At 46.9% G+C, this 20,064-nt stretch overlaps 1 protein-coding gene across 3 annotated transcripts in view; it reads left to right on the forward strand.

The window, feature by feature from the left end:
* Positions 1-2,546: 2,546 nt before the first annotated feature.
* The window catches only part of LOC116939668 (FERM domain-containing protein 6-like), a 32,837-nt gene continuing 15,319 nt past the window's right edge, over positions 2,547-20,064 (forward strand). The window contains exons 1-7 of one of the 3 annotated variants that reach the window (XM_032948379.2): positions 2,547-2,660; positions 14,031-14,210; positions 14,799-14,889; positions 16,505-16,584; positions 17,027-17,100; positions 17,463-17,649; positions 18,683-18,838. In XM_032948379.2, the coding sequence (XP_032804270.1) occupies positions 14,091-14,210; positions 14,799-14,889; positions 16,505-16,584; positions 17,027-17,100; positions 17,463-17,649; positions 18,683-18,838 (708 nt within the window). In that variant the 5' untranslated portion in view covers positions 2,547-2,660; positions 14,031-14,090. The other 2 variants (XM_032948376.2, XM_032948378.2) reach the window with 2 other exon arrangements.

The following is a 20,064-nucleotide window of genomic DNA, read 5'->3' on the forward strand; positions in this document are numbered from 1 at the left end:
GTTGACTAGTTTGCAACTCTTTGTCAGTCAACTGCTGGTTGAAGGCTTCCCCATTCCATGTCAGTCATGTGGTTTTGTTTTAGACCATACTTCACCATGCTGGTCAATGCAGGCTGGTAAAAAAAAATGAGGGGTGGAGGATCAGGACCGGTTCACCGATCAATCACTACTGATATTATCCGTGTCTGGGAATTGAATTGAGGTTGTTGGGTTCGTGGTGCATCACCACTCCGTCTCCCAGTGCTATTGCTGAACGCATATCAGTCTGGCACAGTACACGAGAGGGGTGGTGATGCAGTGGTAGGCACATATCGATACATATTCTTTGGTTCTTTCGGTAAAGTTACGTAGGTCGAAAAAATAATAAAAAATGCAATAAATTAAATCACGACGTTTCGATTGCAACACAAGCAATCATCATCAGATGTGAACAACCACAGCAAGACATTTTATACTGAAGTAGGAGAGAAGCCAGAGTTAGGACAGTTAAATAACTCAGAGAGGGGGGGGGGAAGGGAGGGGGCGAATGGGGAGAGGAAGGACGAGCGCTATATATCGATACATCGAATCATGGAACGATCCATCGAATCAGCGATTATATCGATGGGTACATTCGCGATACCCGCATCACATTGTAGGGCAATAATTGATAATTCACAGTTAATGCAACTTATATGGAAATGATATGCGCTAGTGAACAATATTGTTTAAATCAAACCGTACAAATGAGAAGATAAAAAGTACACTAAAAAGAACGAACTTTATTATTGCATTGTATTGCAACTATGAATCGTGACAATTCATAAAATTGCTGGAGGAGGGGGTGAAGGGCTAGCTGGGTAAATCATTACATCATGGCTATGCCGTGGGAGATGTATGCCTTGGTCTTGTGCTCATACTTTGCACCTTGTACTCATTTTATAAAGAGCCGATTGCTTACTACTGCGCCATAGCAAGGAATTGAACCCAGGTTGATGGGATTTTGGCGTCGTGAGTTGATGCTGCTCCTCTCCTCCAGAGATTCTGCCGCGGTATAACGGTCAGCAACATTCGAGTTACAATCCAGAGGTCACCGCTTCCGTGTTCTGTCTCGCGCCAGGGCAGCCAAAGCAATGTCGCGTTCTTAAACCCCCCCCCCCCCCATGTCCACCGATCAGCATGAACAGGTAAATGCCGACTAGTCGACCGGCAGGTTGTACGTAGTTGGAGTTAAGTAAGAGTCAACTGGCTCCTCTTGCAAGGTGTGTGGTCAGGGTGGAAGAGGACAAAATCCCCTCGAGAGTGACTCTCTACAGCTGCCGCGAGCGGATGCCCTTCCGCCAGCAGTTGGCGTGAGCGAGACATTTGCAGGGCTGCGCCTTTACCCCCCCCCCCACCCCCTCCGAGCGAGCGTGCAGCACGCATTGTCGTCCACGGTGTACAGGAGCAGAGTCGTTGTCGTGCGCGCGTGAACAACGCACGGCTGTGTCTGCGCAAAGGCGCTGCTGCGGGTCCCTTTTGTCCCGGGGCAGCTGGGGGTGTCAACCCGCGGCCGGTCGGGGCTTTTGACAAAACAGCAACGCACGGGCGCTGCTACGTTTCCCCCTAGCTTGCATTTTTGCACGTCCACGTTTCATTAGCATATCGTGATAAGCTACCCCCCTCACGCCGGCTACTGTATAGAAAACAAAATACAGACCCGATCCAGGCTTTTAAATATTTATTATAGGTTTTTTTTAGATAAATACTTTGAGCGCATTTTCCCTCAATTCATTTTGGGTAGCTGTCTTTGTGGAGTTTAATTTTTTTTGTGGGGACATTGAGAAATGGTTTTCAATGTTATTTTTAAACGCAAAACTTTACTTCTCGGTCCCCGTACTGTCATCTTAACATTCGCAATGAGTTAGGGTTAGATGCCCTCTAATAGGCCCTTCAGTGGCATATGTGCCCGTAGACCATCCCACAAAGCACTTCTCAAGCCACTTGACATTATGAAAAGTGTTTTTAAAATACTTCAGTTGAAGTCCAGTATTCTTAAGTGTCTCAGGAATGTTGTTGTTTTTTTTCCCTTGTTTAGTTTTCTTTAGGGTTTGTGTAATACCTCCTATTTGTGTAAATTCTGGTTAAATTTTTATTTATTGGAGTGGCAGAATTGGTCACATTTGAGTTATGTTCTGTTAATTCCATCGCGTTGTTCATTGTTAAACAACACGCCTTTGTGCATATTTTCTCTCTCTCCCATATGTATCAGCTTCCAGGTTGTGGTCACAGAGGCTTTGTGCCTCTTGAGGAAATGATATTAATCACTTCGTAAATGCTGGCTGGTTAATGGACACGAGGGAGAGAGAGAGAGACGCACACAGCGTTCGGCAAGGGAAGAAGGGATGTTGATTGAAAAGTCTGTTCGGAGGCGTTGCCGTCGATTTTGAGGGAGAGGCGTCAGTTTGGGTTTGCGTTCGGGCCGGGGGATGTACGGATGAGGGTTTTTTTTTAGGGGGAGATGAAGAGGAATTGAGATTGGGTGGAGGGATGCGGGGTAGAGGGGTGGGTAGGGGCGATGTGGAGAGGAGTGGAGTCAGCCTGTGGGTGGAGCCAGCCCTGAGTCACACGCTGCTGCATTCTTTAATGGCTTTTGTTCTGCACCGGTTTAATTTCGTCGTCGGCTACAGCAGCCGAGCGAGGTGAGGAGGAAGGGAGGAGGGGGGTGGGAAGGAGGAGCGGCGCGCGTCCACAGCACTCGCTCTCTCTGTCCGTGTCTGTTCGATGATCGCGCGGAGAGACGCCACGTCGTCTGCTGCCAAGGTATCGTCGCTGTTTGTTTATTTGTTGTGAGGACGGCCAAAGTAAAATAAAAAAGCCATCGAGCAGCGCAGGAGAGGAGAGATTTGAACGGACTCGACACACAACAAAAAGCGGGAAACGCGGAGTCGACACGCGGGGCCGCCCGGGACCTCGCGCGGAGGTTGGCGGGGCTTGTTTTGAAACTCAGCTGCCGGGGAAGGAGGAACGGGGGTGGGGTTGGTGGGTGGCAGCAAGAAGGGGAGGGAGAGAAGCAGCAGCAGCAGCGGTCGCCTCAACGGCAGCAAAGCGCCACAGGACAAACCCGAAAAGTGTGTTTGAAGGAATCTGTCATATTTATGTTGGGTAAGTTGACGTCGCCTTAAAGCGAGTGGAGCATTAGCGCGGAGACTATTCGTGGACATTGCGTGCTCAGCGAGGTTGTACGCTTCTCTTCTCGAGTCGCTTGGGCGAACTGTGCCATGCAGCAGAGCAAGACAGCAGAACGCGACATTCTCATTTAAAGACAAAGTAATGTAAGTTGCAGCACGACATCGTTTTAAGGCCAGTAATCCTTTAACCGTGCTTTGTTTAAATCTGGTTGAACATTTGTTTTCGCTCGACGTCGACTGCTGCGTCTTTCTCATGAGGATGTCTACAACGTACTGGTTGTTCATGGGGGTGGGGGGCAGCTATGCTGGCTCCTTAATTTCACAATTATGTGTATGCGCAGTGTGTTCAGCTGCAACTCGTGTGAACTCGGCTCTCCACGTGCTCGTCACGGTTAGTAGACTTGCGCAGCGGCATTCAAAACGCGTTTTTTTTAAGATGTAAAGTTTTACCTTTAGTCTGTTCTTTGTGACGCGTGCTGTGCATCGGTTGATAGCTGTGTGTGTGTAGCTGATTAAAGACCCGCCACTGGGATCTTTCGGGTTGATGAGACGGCTTCTGGATGGCCAGGGTTCAGATCCCTGACCTCCAGAGCCAGGGTCAACATGCAACATAGACCAGCAGGTTGATGATACACACAGCAGCTTGAAACTTGCAGGTGTGCGCCGTCTGTTATAAAGTAATCCTCATTTATTCACTTGAGATTACTTTGCGTCAAGACAGTACATACTAGTGCAGGGGAGTCATGATATAAACAAATGTCAAATTAGAAAATTATAAATTGTAAACAATGTAATTGTGTCAGTCCACTGCTGGACAAAGGCCATCATCCCATGTGCCGTGTCGGTCATGGGGGTCGTCTTAACCATACTTCAACCACGCTGCTTGGCAAAATTATGGACATTAAAAACACGTTTCCACGTGAGGGCTATAGAGTCACGGTTAAAGGGCTTTAAAATAACAGTTTTAATCGGTGGTAACATCTCGGCGTCTCTGTCTGCTCTAAGCGAGTGTAAATACGCACTCGACGTTTGTTGTTAGGGTTAAAGAGGTGGCCGTACTCTCTGACAGTCGGTGCTTTCCATAGAATGTGTTCTGTATCACTTGACATTCTTCGGAGTATCGTACACATTCGTGTCACGTGTTTATTAGGGTAGTATTGTAAAACAAATTACTTAACGAGTCACTGATAGGAGCAAACATTGCTACCCACATTGTTTTGGGCTCAAGGAATGTGTTGGTCATCCACCTGCTATGTGTGAGTCATGACCGGATCTTGGCCCGTGGTGAACTTTATGGGGAGGGCGTGTGAGGTACGATTTGGGGTTTCCACAGTCGGATTTCATAAAGAATTGACAAAGGTCACAACGCACAGTGCTGCTCGGAGCCATATATGATGACTACGTAGGTGTCTAGAACAACTATGTCCTATCACGCTCAATCTTTTTAAGTGACGACGAGACCCATCTGCAACTCTTAGCTGTGGTCAGGTCGCTTCTGAAAAATAAGTTAATAGCTCAATGGACTTTGCCTGGCAGGATTCCGATGAGCTGTGAAGCTCTTTTTCACACGTGTCCAGTAGGGGCACGGGGTAAGAAAGTTACAACAACAAAAATACACAAACACGACAGGAGTGCAAAGTACAAGCAAGATAAACAAATCACCCAAACACACACAGAAATACAACACTAAACCATCTCCATCCTACCAGGCAAAGCCCACTGAGGTATGAACTTATTCTTCAGAAGCAATCTGGCCACAAATGATAGTAGCTCAACAAAGCGACCCATCTTTTGGACTTTTATAGCAGCAAAATAATCTAAAATAATCTTAACGCAGGCGCGTGAAACGCACATCTCCGTGATATCGTCAAGCAACAGCGTTGCGTTGCAGGCCGTTTAGCGAATGTGTTTCTAATGACTCAAAGTGTACTTGTGATGTAAGAGTTTTCCTGGAGTGGTAAAGGGGACGTGCTTTGACCTGTGCCCCGCCAAAACAAAAAAAGTCTTTCCTCGCACGTGTGACGCATTCTGCTGCTGTCGAGGGCGAACCGTTAGTAAACTTGTTAAATACTGATTGAGATTTGGTTTTAATGTTATTTTAGCACGTAGGCTTTGTGGATTCACTCTTCAACACATCGGTGGGCTAAAGTAGTGAATTATTTGTCTTTTGTCAACGTGACACTTTTTTTGCTGATTGGCCGTGTCGGGTGGTGGAGGGTTACGACACATTTATAAATAACGCGATCTAACCCAAAAACCTTTATTATGTTTAATGTTATTGTTGCGTGGTCAGAGTCATCGGCGTTTGCTCTCTGATCTAAGTACTGGCCCAATAAAAAAGCAAATTGAGAAAAGTTATTTTACGTTGACTATGGTCACAGTGATGAATACATTGTTTCATGTTATCCGACTTTTTACAATGCGACCATACGGCTTATTTGATTCGCAAATGTGGATTGTGTACATATACGTAATGTAAAATGCAAATGTATTTTATACATTTAAAAAATATATATTTCCTCCTATATTTCCTCGAGCATAGTTATGGACGCATTGCAACGCTGCGTTTGTATTGCGATCGTAGCCTTCTCACGGGGCCCACCTGTTATGTTTTTTCGTGTTAGTGCCTTAAACACAACTAATACCATCATCTAGGCAACAACACCTAAGTCGAGTCCTAGACATCGCACCTCTTGGCTTTGACATTCTTCCTCGAAGACACTGTTGGAACCGTCGCATCAGAACATCAACAGGCCTCTTAAGAGAAAAGCAACAGGAAGGCGACTGGGTCCACGTAACCAGTATTATGGGCCAACGGAGGAGGTACGTTGAGCACCCTCGAATAGCAAAATTATTTCAACGGACATACATGGCACAGCTGCACAAACTGTCCTGTGAAGCCCTCTAGTCTTGGCTAGCAGACCGTGACGCTGTCATCTAGTCACTGAACGTGACGCTGTCATCTAGTCACTTATCGTGACGCTGTCATATAGTCACTGATCGTGACGCTGTCATCTAGTCACTGATCGTGACGCTGTCATCTAGTCACTGATCGTGACGCTGTCATCTAGTCACTGAACGTGACGCTGTCATCTAGTCACTGATCGTGACGCTGTCATCTAGTTACTGATCGTGACGCTGTCATCTAGTCACTGATCGTGACGCTGTCATCTAGTCACTGAACGTGATGCTGTCATCTAGTCACTGATCGTGACGCTGTCATCTAGTCACTGAACGTGACGCTGTCATCTAGTCACTGATCGTGACGCTGTCATCTAGTCACTGATCGTGACGCTGTCATCTATTCACTGAACATGACGATGTCATCTAGTCACTGAACGTGACGATGTCATCTAGTCACTGATCGTGACGATGTCATCTAGTCACTGATCGTGACGCTGTCATTTAGTCACTGAACATGACGATGTCATCTAGTCACTGATCGTGACGCTGTCATCTAGTCACTGAACATGACGGTGACATCTAGTCACTGAACGTGACGGTGACATCTAGTTACTGAACGTTACGCTGCCATCTAGTCACTGAACGTGACGCTGCCATCTAGTCACTGATCGTGACTAGATCATCTAGTCACTGATCGTGACGCTGTCATCTAGTCACTGATCGTGACGATGTCATCTAGTCACTGATCGTGACGATGTCATCTAGTCACTGATCGTGACGATGTCATCTAGTCACTGATCGTGACGCTGTCATCTAGTCACTGATCGTGACGCTGTCATCTAGTCACTGAACGTGACGCTGTCATCATCTAGTCACTGATCGTGACGCTGCCATCTAGTCACTGAACGTGACGCTGTCATCATGCGCAAGCGTAGAATATTCGCTGGAGAATGGCAATGTGCCCGGGGGGTGCGCGAGTTGTGTGGACGGACGTTGGACCTGAGAGCGACAGGATGGGGAGGTGGATCAGGGTGGCCCAGCGGGGACCCAGCCGGGCAGTGCTTATCATCTGTTGAGATTCGCGTGGTGACGCCATCCGTTCATAGATGAGGTGGTGGGGGGGAGCAAACCCCCATTGTGTGCGCAATCTGTCAAGCGTTGTTTAAACCCGATAACTCTGTTTTCTCAGCGCTTTGACATAGGACTTCCTACGTAGCCATTCGCCAATGACAGCGAATGATTAATGCGCGCGACATGTGGCGTGTAAGGTTAAACACGACGTCTCCCGCCCACTATTTATATATTTTTTTTACGTTTCTGAGACCACACAACCGCAACGACGACGACGACAACAACAAGACAACAACGAGAGTTAACAACAACGAGAGTTAACAACAACGAGAGTTGACAACAACGAGAGTTGACCACAACGACAACAAGACAACAACGAGAGTTGACCACAACGACAAGACAACGAGATTTGACAACAACGAGAGTTGGTGTGCGCATTTCGCCTCGTGCACAATTCAGAGAAAATTGTTTTTTGTTGTTGATTTTATTTAATAAGCGCCGATCCCGTATTGAGCTGTGACCTCGAGAACACTGCTGCTCATGCGTCACGACAGCCCACCACGGTCAATATTTGCGGTGAAGTTTTTTCCCCCTCTTCCCCCCCCCCAATGGCTCTCTTCCAGCGAGATCACCGCAGCCCCCCTTGACGTCATCGTTATCTCTCATGATTGTCTGTGCATAAAGGGGGGGGGGGGCGGGGGTGACCGCTTGCCCTCTGATTGCCACTGCAGTGGTAATGCTGATGATGCTGCAGTGAGTTATAGGCGGATAGAGCTCGCTTCGTGACTCAGGTGTGGTATCCTCGCATAATCTCCCTGCCTGGTGTATCGCTTTGTAAGCGTTCCATCTTTGTGTAAGTGTGTGCGTGGATCGCGCAGCGCTGTGGACCCGGCGAGCCGGGTTCGTCGATTCCCGCTCACGGCCCAACACCGGTGACGATTATCTGAACGGGTCCTGGGCCTCCCTGAGGTCGACTCGACCTCAAATGAGTACCTGTTGTAGTGTGTAAACATCGCCACTTGGGAGACAAATGCGGCCATGCGTGGTTGCTGGCCACCCACCCCCTCGTGTGCCGTGCCGGCCTTCATGGGTGCTCGCGATCAGCACTTGCCCCTACAGTTTGTTACAGGCTATAGGGAGTGTCTTTGTGTGTGTTTGTGTGAACGATTATGCATGATCACGTGCTTGTTTACCCGTGGTGTGATTGAGGGCGGGCATTCCTGTTGCCTCACGGGCACCACGCCCTCGTAATGTGCAGAGTGATGGACAGGAATTTGTTTCTATAATTGATTGTGGAATTTTCAAAGGTCTGTGAAATGTTAGACCAGCAAAGTGTCTTCCTGCCATTGTATTGAAATCCATTACGCAAACTGGTGTTCACACCGGGGTGGAATGCTATGTATTCTAGGGTGTGAAATGTTTAACTTTGCAAGCTAATTCTTACCATTTCTCCTCCAAGTTATTGACAGTGTGATGCACCATGGTGATTACGTATCAGACGTTTGGGAACTTGCAGCATGCAGAGTAGCTTGAACTTTGATCGTTTATAATGAACATCCCAGTCCGCTGCTGGATGAAAACCTCCCCTTTCTGTATTGGCCATGTGGGTCATGTGACCATACTTCACGCTGGTTAATGTGGGTTGTTGAAGGGTTGCCCTCGGACAGATGCAGATACCACTTGCCACTGATGTTAGCCATGGCCTGGAATCGAACCGAGGTCACCGGATTCAAAGCACAGTGCACGGACGGCTTGCACGACCAACCCCACCTTGTGCATTTGCAATGGCTGCAATATTACAGACACACGGGGCGATCAGGTGTCACGTGTTCGAAGTGGACCGTCGTGAACATTTACATGGCTCCTTATCTCAAAGTAAAAACATGGACATCCAGAAGGTCCCCTTGAGAACAGCTGCATGCTTTTAAAATAAAAGGGGCACTCTGGCAATCTTGTGCCACGAGTGCTTTGTACGACACAAACTTAAAAGGGGACGCGTTGAGCCCCACGAGGACAGGGAGAAGGGCCCCGAGCTTGGTCAGCAACGGAGAAGAGTTTTTTTGGGGGAGAAAGGGCACACGCAGGAGAAGGAAGGGTGGGTTTTGAGTCCCCATCAGGGCAAGGGGACGTTGGGGTGAGGCGAGAGACTCGATTAGGCGAACCAACACAAAAATAAGTCTGAAACAACGGCGATTGATCCACCACGGTGGTACAAGCAAGCACAACGTATTCTTAAACTGATACACATTCTTACAACAACAACAAAACTCTGCGAACTGATTATAAAAAATAATATTCATTTCACCAAAACCCAGGCTGTTACGTAACGCCAGTGTGTTACACAATCTACGTGGCGTGTACTGACATTAATTAAGCGTATAGGGGTATTCAGGTAGGATAGCGCACTGGTTTGATTCGATTTCCCAGCGCGGAGGCTTTTGTCCACCAGCAGCTCGCGTGCGGTGGAGTAAAGTGTGGATCCTCCCACCTCTTCCCAGACATTTGGCTCGTGTGAAATGAGTCGGACAAAGTATGCTCTCTAAGCGCCGTCTAGAGCTCTCTCTCTCTCTGATGGAGGCCCCTTCCACCGTCTGTGGCGTGAGCGGGAAATTGAAGGTCTGCACCATTTTTACATATTTACCATTTACACGACATTTGGGTTACGACCTTTTAACGGGCGTCGATGTGAAATAAAAAAAACAGCAAAATAATAGCGTGAGGTGTTGGAAATGCAGTTCCCCGAGGCAGAGGTGTGGCAAAGAGCTGCAGACAGTGGATTCCTTTCAGGCAGCTGGCTGTGTTTTCAGGTCACTTGTTTTGATAGCTCTTGTGCTGTGCATATTCTAAATGCCTTACCCCACAAAAGTCTTCGCACAAAATGCACACTTATAAGACCGCACTGTATGTTCAGAGATCGCTTTGGTGGCGCGTATAAGACAGCGGAGGCGCGTGAGAGTGCATGGATTTGGTGGACTTGATTGTGACACATCGAATGGGATTTCAAAGGTATTGCAGCAGTTCGCAAACAGTGTTTGTAAAAAGAGGGAACGTTTATCCATTACTATTTTATTTTACAGTTGCTGTCACTTAGCTCTGTTGGTACACAAGCAGAAACTTGTCACATTCATTAACGCAACCTGATAAGAGACATATAAAGAGTACACCGACGTTTTGGGTCGTGGCTCGTTTTCTGAGCAGCTCGAGGGGCCGAAGTACCGACTGGTAATCTGAGATTGCATTTGCGCCTGTGAAAACTGGAAATGGTAACAATTAAAAGGTTTTGAAACGACATATGAATGTTTGTTTTCTTTAGCAGATGCTGTTTTTTGAGTAAGCCCTTTAAAAGTCAAATATATACAGCATACACAAACTCGTATGCATTTGAAGTTAAACGATTAAACTTCCCATGGTGTGAAACTGCATTCTGGGAAGCATCCTACAACGATTGCCAAGGGGGATTGCATTTGTGAAGTTGCACATTTTGACAGCCACTGCTTCGTCAAAGAATTGAAAAGCAATGTATACCAATAATCTTTTTAAAATAAACATTCACATAATTCACCCACACGGGGGGTGGGGGGGGGGTAGAAAAAACCCATTCACAATTTAATTTCTGCAGAGGAGCGTTCCATTCATTTCAGCGAAGCAACATTCCACGGATGGGTCATTGTTGGGTTGGGATGGATGTTCTTTCCACACAGATGGATGGCACCTGCACCTCGTTGACTGATCTGCCCGTGACCTTTACTGAGAAGCAATAAGACAAGGGGGTGGGTGGGCACCACAATGTTGTCTCAGAGATCCTCCTCTTCGTGTCTCGGTTATTTCACTCTCCTGCTCTCACCATTACTGGATATATGTTCATAGCATTTTTTTTCACATAGCCATCCACTGGTGCCGGATGGGCCTACTTGCTTGGTCGCTTGCTGGTTGAAACGTTGACCGTGATGCTAGCCCCTTACCAACTCTAACTTTATCATAGGGATTCTGTTCGTCTAATTAGAGTTAACATGTATTTTAAATGCAGATAACTCGAGTTGCAATTTCTTGGTAAAGTGTCATGCATACAAATTTACACCAATACATTCATTACATGTACAAATTGTTTGGGGGATAATGCATTGGCAGTGGTGAATAAGCACACATAAGTACACATACTCTCTTATAAGCACAACTATCCGATGATATATATAAGTACAGTATTTACTTTGAAGGCAGTGTTAGTTTTTTACAATTTACATGTACAGCCCTTTTGTGAATCCACTGTGGAATTATGGCCTCCCTTCACCGTTATTGTCCTGGGGGTTATTAAGCACCACCCGACACAGCCAATTAGCAAATTTTGTCATGTAAATAGAACATACTAATTACGCGACAAACCTTATTAATTGTCTGTGTCGGATGGTGGCGGGTTTAACGACACATTTAGATATTTACGCGATCTAACCCAAAAAAACCCTGTATTATGAATGATATTGGCCGCGAAAGCCTTCGTGTTAAACATACACCACCATGCTAGTCAGTGTGGGTTGGTGAAGATGGTGTGCGTAGATGTCAGAGCACAGGAACAGTACAACAACTGACTTTGCTGTACTGCCCTCTGCACCAGTCTATAACATCTATTTTATGCATGGTGGTGGCCCATACAAGCACTCTCCAGGCTTAACCCTGCTTAACCTCCGAGATCTGACAACATTGGGTGCACTCTTTAGTGATTTTGGTTATTGGCCCCGCCAGGAGTACGCAATCACTACATAACAACGGGGGAACGTGACGTACGGAAGTTTGATATGAGACGCATTGTGAAGAATTAAGGTCTTGGCTCTGTGAATACGCGGTTTTCCAAAGATCCAGTCGCGGGGGTGCCTGCCCGTGACCCGTGACAGTGCCTGGTTTCCACATATGCCAGTCGCCAGACACGTGCATTGTGTAACCAATGCATTTATCATTTGAATGGTGAAGATTGGTGAATGTGGAAAAGGGGTGGGGGAGAGGGTTGGGGGGCGTGCCATGGTGGGGCATGGGGAATTGTTTTTGGAAGCTCTGATGGCAGCTGTTATCTCTTCAAAACAGCCAGGAATATGTGTTCTACTTTATTGTGTCCATTAAATTGTATTTCACCGGAGCTACACATTTGACCAGGCATATCATGTTCAGTCTGGACGGCTAACAAAAGTGAACAATTGAGATGTTTTGTGCATTTGTTTTTCCGTTTAACAAAATTGAGTTTCAAATCATCATCAGCCGTTGTTCTCATTCGCTGGTGAATTCATACTTCCCCACACCATCGCCTTCTCTCTGGCTCATGATGCCACGATCCACTGTGCTTCTGCACCGTCAACTTACCTCGTTAATCCATCTCGACGATTGCCATCCTCTTGCGTGTATTCGACCCGTTAACTGCCATTTGCATTACCAGGCTTGTCCTGATTAGTGTCCCGGACACTCAAGTCGGACATCAGTGACGAGTAGTGTCTCTGAACTGGTCCTCTGTCCTTGTTTCCACCAACCTTCACTGACCAGTGTGGCGAAGTATGGTTAAGCAATCCCCTGACTGATGTGGCATGGGTAGGCCTTCATCTTCATCAAGTTAACAGCTGTAAATCAAATCGTAAAATACGAAAATGAAAGCAACATTATTGTCCGGTTACTAACGTTTCCTTTGATAAAGAGATATTCTACCCACAAAAAGCTCTCGTGGCGTTAAATGAAATATGTAGATTTGTAAAAAAAAGACATCAAAGGATCTTGCTGGAGTGTATTATAAGCGTTTGACCTACATCTTTCGCTGATTGTGTAATTTTCTCATTATTCTGCTTCTGCTATGCTCTGAAAGCACGAGTTCGCAATTTTACGTCAAGGGCGATGCATACATTAAGCAGCAATTAGATCAGATGTCGCCATGTCAGTGTTTTTTTAAAATGCCTCTGGAGATTGCTTTGTATCTACAGATGCTCAACGTGGAGCTTCGTATGACAGCCCTAATCATTCACTCTGGTGGGAAATTTTTTCACCATAAAATTGCCTTTGTATGTATATTTTTAACTTCATGAAAGGCATTTTCTGAGTTCGATAAATATTGTTTTCTTTTTGACGTGTGGAGCTTTTACTTTTGTATCTACGATTGATTTTATTTCCCAGGAATTTAGAGTCTCACATTGCCATTATTATCTAAAGCAGCATCAGGAAGTGGTGGTTCTCATTATAATGAACAGAAAACAAGGGAGTAGTGGCATAGTGGTTATTGCACTCCGCTATCAACTAAACAAATTGAAATCTATTCCTGGCCGTGACTAACCTCGGTGATGAGTAATATCTGAACCTGGTTCTGGATTCCTCACTTTGCCAACTTTCAGCAAGGTGTGGACAAACATCCCCTGTCACTGATGCCACGGGGAGGCTTTCATCCAGCAGGTGATTTACAGAGGGCTGAAATATATTTATTGTTGTGCATTTCCAACAAGTCTAGGATGTTCTTCGGAGCGGTTCTGTTGAGCCGAGCTTGCACATTTTTTTTTTACATTTTTAGAGCGTGACCTCTACTGTTCTTAACTGGTCTTTGGCAAGAGAGGTGCTGTCACCGTTTCAAATTTCTTTCATAACTTGGGCAAATAATTAGAGGGAGCAGTTGAAACCGCTTGCACTGTCATCTCCCTCGCACAATCGCCATGGCTGCCCAACAAATACAACAACTCACAAAATTAGCGCAATACCCTGTCCGTCATGATTCTCCCCGTGTAGTTTGCTTGCATGTTCTAGCAATGTGACCTCTTGGCGAAGATGACTTAATTGGAACTTGGCGAGCCTCACGGAATCGTCGAACGTTCCGCTTGAATTTAAAGCGTTACCCCCGCGACTTGACGTTTGACTGTACCGAGCGCGCATCCGCCGGACGCTGCCCCGCAGGATGTACGTGAGGAGGGCGGCCGTGAAGACGGCTGCAGAGTGAACCGAGCAACGGGCACGATGAGCCGGCGGGGAGCGGGGGCTCCTGCCTCGGGCGCGGCGGGGGGCAAGCAGGCGTCCGAGCAGTGCTACGTGTGCGTGGTCCTTCCAAACGACGAGTACCTCACCCTATCCAGCACCGTGAGTACCGCACCCTCGCCACGTCCCCCTGGGTATCTCACCCTCAACACCACTGTCAGTAACCACGCCTTCGTCACCATCACGAGTAGCTCGCCCTCAACACCAAGGTGAGTATCCTCGTCACCACCACCACCACCACCACTGTGTATACCGCACCACATTCCCCCTGAGTAACTCACCCTCAACACCCCCCCCCACCGAGTACTTCACCCTCTAGCATCGAGAGCACCTCACGCTCACCACCATCATGAGTACCTCGCCCGCTCCACCCTCTGCCAGAGTACCTCACGCTCACCAACCGCCAGAGTACCTCACGCTCACCAACCGCCAGAGTACCTCACGCTCACCAACCGCCAGAGTACCTCACGCTCACCAACCGCCAGAGTACGTCACTCTCACCAACCGCCAGAGTACCTCACGCTCACCAACCGCCAGAGTACCTCACGCTCACCAACCGCCAGAGTACCTCACCACCACCACCACCACCACCACGGGTGCCTCCGTCTCTCCGCCAGCGTGTATGTATGTGCGTGAGGCACGATGGCCATTTTCTCCAGTCAACATCGCACCATTGTTGTTGGCCCACAGCTGAAGACAACAGGACACGAGATATTTGTGGAGGTGTGTGACACCCTTCACGTAAAGGAGCCGCAGCTCTTTGGCCTCAGTGTCGTCGCAAGTACGGCAGCTCCCGTGCACACGTACACTCGCTCGCACACTCACTCGCATGCTTTCGGCTCGCGTGTGGTCACGTAGCTAGCTCGGACACCTCGAGTAATGAGAATTCAGATGAGTCGTGGGTTGTGTTTGCGTGTGTACACACTGCGCGCGTGTGCGTGCGTGTGTATGTGTGTCGACTCGGCCTCAAAGGGGTACCTGGTACAATGCGTAAACATCAATACAGAGGAGACAAAGGTGGTTGGGAATGGTGTTGGCCACGCTACTGCCTCGTGCACCATTGCTGGCCTTAATCGGGACCCGCGAACAGCACTTGTCCCAACAGTCTGTTCAGGCTTTAGCGGGATCTTTATATTTTATGGACATACGAGAGAGTCAGGAACCGAGTCATAGGCCAATTATGATATGTTCAGGAACTTACATCAAATGTATTATGCCTTTTAATAGGATTCTTTAAATAAGTCTTCCATGAGATATATCATAACTATATAAAACCCACACTGTCAAGCGAGGTTAAGTATGGTTAAACAACCCCCGTGGCCAGCGGTGTGAGGAGGCCTTCCTCCGGCATTGGATTGTCAGTGGCGTGTAAATTATTATCGTATTTTTTTTCAACATATAATTAAAAGTCTAAATTTATTGCACGTAATAAAATGCAAAAGGGACGCAGATACGTGTGCTCTATGATAACCGCTGAGACAAAAAAACAAACCTAATCCCATGTGTGCCCGTTGCTCCTCGTTTTGAACCTCTTACACGCTTGTCGAACAATTTGCTCAAAAGTTTTGCACACTTCACTTTGATTCCGTAATTATTGAAGAACCTGCCCCCATCACACAGCCTTCCTCTCCCTTGAGGGCACTGTCAAAGGATTTAATTTCTGAAGACCACAGCTCGGTGCTCAAGCAGTGCTCACCCTCATTACGCCCGGAATTCTGCCCTTAATTAAAATCTAGGTGGGGGGGGGAGGGGGGGCGAGAACAGAAAAAATATTATGCCACGATATTATCAGCCAGTTGGGGTTCCATAGCTCTGGGACCTGGCGTGAAATCATCTCCTTTCATTCCTCTCTCAAGTCAGCCTCACACTGAGCCTGGCCGTGTGGGAGGATGGCTTTTTCACATCTTAATAACTGTATTTGTGCACAAAAGCTTACCGTCTCAAATGTAATTATGCTTGGAGAGCGTTTGCCAAGATGTGAAGAATTTAATGGTCTTATTATATTTTTTGGCGCTTAAATCGCTACTTGGGGCATGTCTGTTCATGGCGGGATATTGCCGTGCAAATGAAGGTAAACTTACAGAATTTTTCTTAGAAATAAAAAAAAAACTGTCAAAGATCACAGTCGATAAGCAGGTCGCTTGCGGTGTGGTGCAGTTTGGATACTTATAACTGCAAAAATGTACGACCAGCATGGAAGAGTAGGCCATCTACCCTCGAGAGGGACTTCCTAGAGCTCCCTCTAATGGAGGTCCTTCTGGCAGCAGTGGCGTGAGTAAGCAATTGCAGGGCTGCGCCTTTGCCTTTTACAGAGTGCTAACAGGTGCGAATATTTTAGTTGTCCTCTATTTTCCGCGCTGTCATACCAACACTGCACCTTTTTCTCTCATGAACAGACAACGAACACATATTTATGGATCTCGAACAAAAGTTGACAAAATACTGCCCGAAGGAATGGAAGAAGGAAAGCAGCCGCGTATGTATGACAGATCATGTAACATTGTGTAAAAAGACACACTCAAAGCAGTATAAAAGCCAGATTCAAATAAGCACGTGCTAGCTTGTGACGTACCCACAGCGCAGCCACTTGGCCCGTTCGTTCATGCATTCCGTGCAGAAAACGCAACTCTTAAATAAATTCCCATGCCACGCCATTGGCTGTTGGTGTGTGCGTGATTTTTTTATGCGTCCGTCTGCCAGTCCTTATCAATGGGCAACCCCTATAGGCCAGACATCGTCGACACTAAGTGCCGTATGAGTCTGGACATTTCAGTCACTGACGCAGTCTCACTTCTGAAAGTGTCAGTCCCAGTTTGAAAGGGGGAAAATGAAACATTCGAATGTATTATTACATTGAAGTATGTGTGAGGTTTTTTTGTTGATAATGCTTCGTGGTTTTTTGTGTGTATATTTTTTAGGGTGCTGATTTTGGACCCCCTCTGACTCTCTTTTTCAAAGTACAATTCTACGTCGAAAATGGGAAGCTGATCAGGTATATTATGATAATTGGATGGCTTAAATTATTTATCTTTGTCACATAGTAATGCATTATACAGTGTTAACAAATATCATATGTCACCACCACTGCAGTCATCGTCATTGTTAGTTTTACCGTTGTAATAATTTAATTTCATAATGTGCCTTCCCCTTGCAATGAATGCTTCCAAGTAAATGTCTATACACGACACTTTACACAGTATTATTCATTTTGAGTGAGGAAAACTATGTTTTTTAATCGTCGGTGGACACGTCTTGCTGTTGTTCACATCCAGGGCACAAGCACACAGCTTCCGTTGGCTGTTTCTTAACCCCATGTCCATCGTGTCCCGCCTTATCTTTTCCCTGTTCTCCAAGTGACAAGACGACTCGCCACTACTACTACCTGCAAATGAGGAAGCAGGTGCTGTCGTCACGGTGCCCGCAGAATGAAGAGGCCTACTTTCTGCTGGCTGCGTACGCCCTGCAGGCCGACTTGGGAAACTACCATAAGAGCAAGCACGTCAGCGGCTACTTCCAGCCCAAAAATTACTTCCCGGAATGGGTACGTCATCCCGCGCGGTCTGAATTCCAGCGCAGTTTGGAATCGATTCCAAACAACCATAATTAATTCCTGCCCACACCTCCGATTTGCAAGGTTGGCTACGTACGGTGCAAAAGAAGTTCAACATACTAACTCATCTCAGCTGATCTTATAGGAAAATTATACAATACAGTGCGGTTTGGATGTATAACTTCTAATTAGAGTAGCTACACCTCAAGACACTGTACAAACAGCGAGTTATATGCATTATGGGAAACCGTCAGGTGATGTATACACGTATTTATGCAATGTACCGATCTGAGCCGAGCGTTCAAATGTGCATGCTTAATGGGTTAAATGAAGCTGCACTGCATCTCATATACCTTTGTACACAACAGTTGATATGTTTCACGTCAAGGTTGACGAGTGAGCCAGTGGACGGCTTCAGGAGTGGCCTGGTGAATATCTGAAATGCTGCCAGTGAAACTATCAAAGCGGGTAGTTGGCATTACTGTGTGGTCCATGGTATGAGACCGGTGACCACAGTCACACTGGGCTACTCTTCATTGTCCACTGTTGTACTAGATAGCCACATCAGCTGTGCGATGTTCTGGTGTGGTTCTATACAGACTATATTTTTGCGGAGTAAATTAAAACGGTGAGGTTTTTTTTCTGTGGGATTTGGTGATTCGGTTGATTCCAGTTCACTGCGCAGGCTTTCCGTTCCTAGTCCACCTGTAACACCGGAAGTGGCAGAGATGGATCTTCAAACATCCCAGAGGGGAGGGGGTCAGTCTAAAAATTTCAAGCTTAGAAAAAATTGCCCTACATTCATAATAATAAATCACCTGGCATAAATCAATAAAATTGTAATTTTCGGTGTCTCAAGGGGATACGATCGATTACCATTGCCGCTGCCCTTGTGTCCGCCACTGTCAAGCGGTGCCGCGGTTTGACGTTTGCGGCCTCTGTAAACGCCGCTGTCGGTGGCACGGCGACGCCCGCGACGACGACGATGACGACGGCGGTGGCTGCGGCGGCGATGTTGTTGCAGGTGGTGCGGAAGCGCGGCATGGAGTACCTGCTGCGGCACGTGCCCGGGGTTCACCGTGAGCAGACGGGGATCTCGCCCGAGGAGGCCGAGCTGCGCTTCGTCCGCGAGGCGTCGCGCCTCGCGGACGTCGCGGTGCACTACTACCGCCTCCAGCGGGTGAGGGGTGGCACGGCACGGCACGCCAGCCCCGCCAGCCCCGCCAGCAGCGGGGGACGGGCTCCACTGTGGTTCGAAAGATTGGTGGGGGGGGGGGGGGGGAATGACAACGACAACACTCATAATAATCACTGCACCTGATATGAGTTAAGTGATGACGTCACCCTGCTGCTCTATATAAAACCGGGAGCAAGCGAGGGCTTTACCATTCTGGCGAATTGCCCGATGATGCTGGATGTATTTACCAGCGAAGCGTCGTACTCAAACTGTAAATGTGGATTAACTCTTCAACACACCGGTGGGCTATAGTAGTGAATTATTTGTCTTTTGTCAACGTGACACTTTTTTTGCTGATTGGCCGTGTCGGATGGTGGAGGGTTACGACACATTTATAAATAAACGCGATCTAACCCAAAAACCTTTATTATGAATAATATTGGTCACGAAAGCCTACGTGTTAAACGACAACACTACCACCACGTGAAATGCACATCGAAAGATAAAAAAAAAACGGCCTGTATTTTTTTTATCGTCGTGCGCCATGTTCTATCAACTGCTGGATGAAAGCCTTCTTAGGCTGCGCCGTCTGTCATGGTGCTGCGAGGCAGCAATCCATTTGGCACCTGCGCACGAGCCGATTTCATAGTTCTGTCCCCACACTTAATTTATTCTTGGCGTAGTATCACAGATTCAATGAAGAAGGATTTTTTAGCGATCATAATTTTAGAGCCTTACGTCAATTCACTGCTGGATGAAGGCCACTTCATCCAGCAACTTGTCAGCTGTGGTCGTTGTTTAATCACAATTTTGCCATGCTGCAGGTTAGTGAAGGAGGGGCCACAGGACCAGTTCAGATATCATTTCAGATTTTTGTGAGTCCTAGCTGAGAGCTAAACTCCGGATGCCCGTTCAGAGTGCAGCGTGCTAACCGCTGTGCCACCGGTCCATCACCTAATATCTTTCGTGCATATTAATTTCTATAAACGGTAATTATTATTTCAACATATTGAGCAATTGTAAAATATGCAGCAAATCAATATCCATCAAATACACCTACTAGTTTTGTAATATATTACCATAATAAATCCATATATTCGTTGCAATCAAATTACGGTTGCCTAAATGATAGCGTACTATTTTATGAGTACTGCTAGAACCTTTACCCCCAAAATTCCAAAATTCAAGGGAAATCCATTTCAGTGAAAAGGAATGCTCCACGTTGGGTT

This window comes from Petromyzon marinus, chromosome 6 (assembly GCF_048934315.1).
Source record: "Petromyzon marinus isolate PM22_M1 ecotype Great Lakes invasive population chromosome 6, UKy_Petmar_22M1.pri1.0, whole genome shotgun sequence".
Lineage (NCBI taxonomy): Eukaryota > Metazoa > Chordata > Hyperoartia > Petromyzontiformes > Petromyzontidae > Petromyzon > Petromyzon marinus.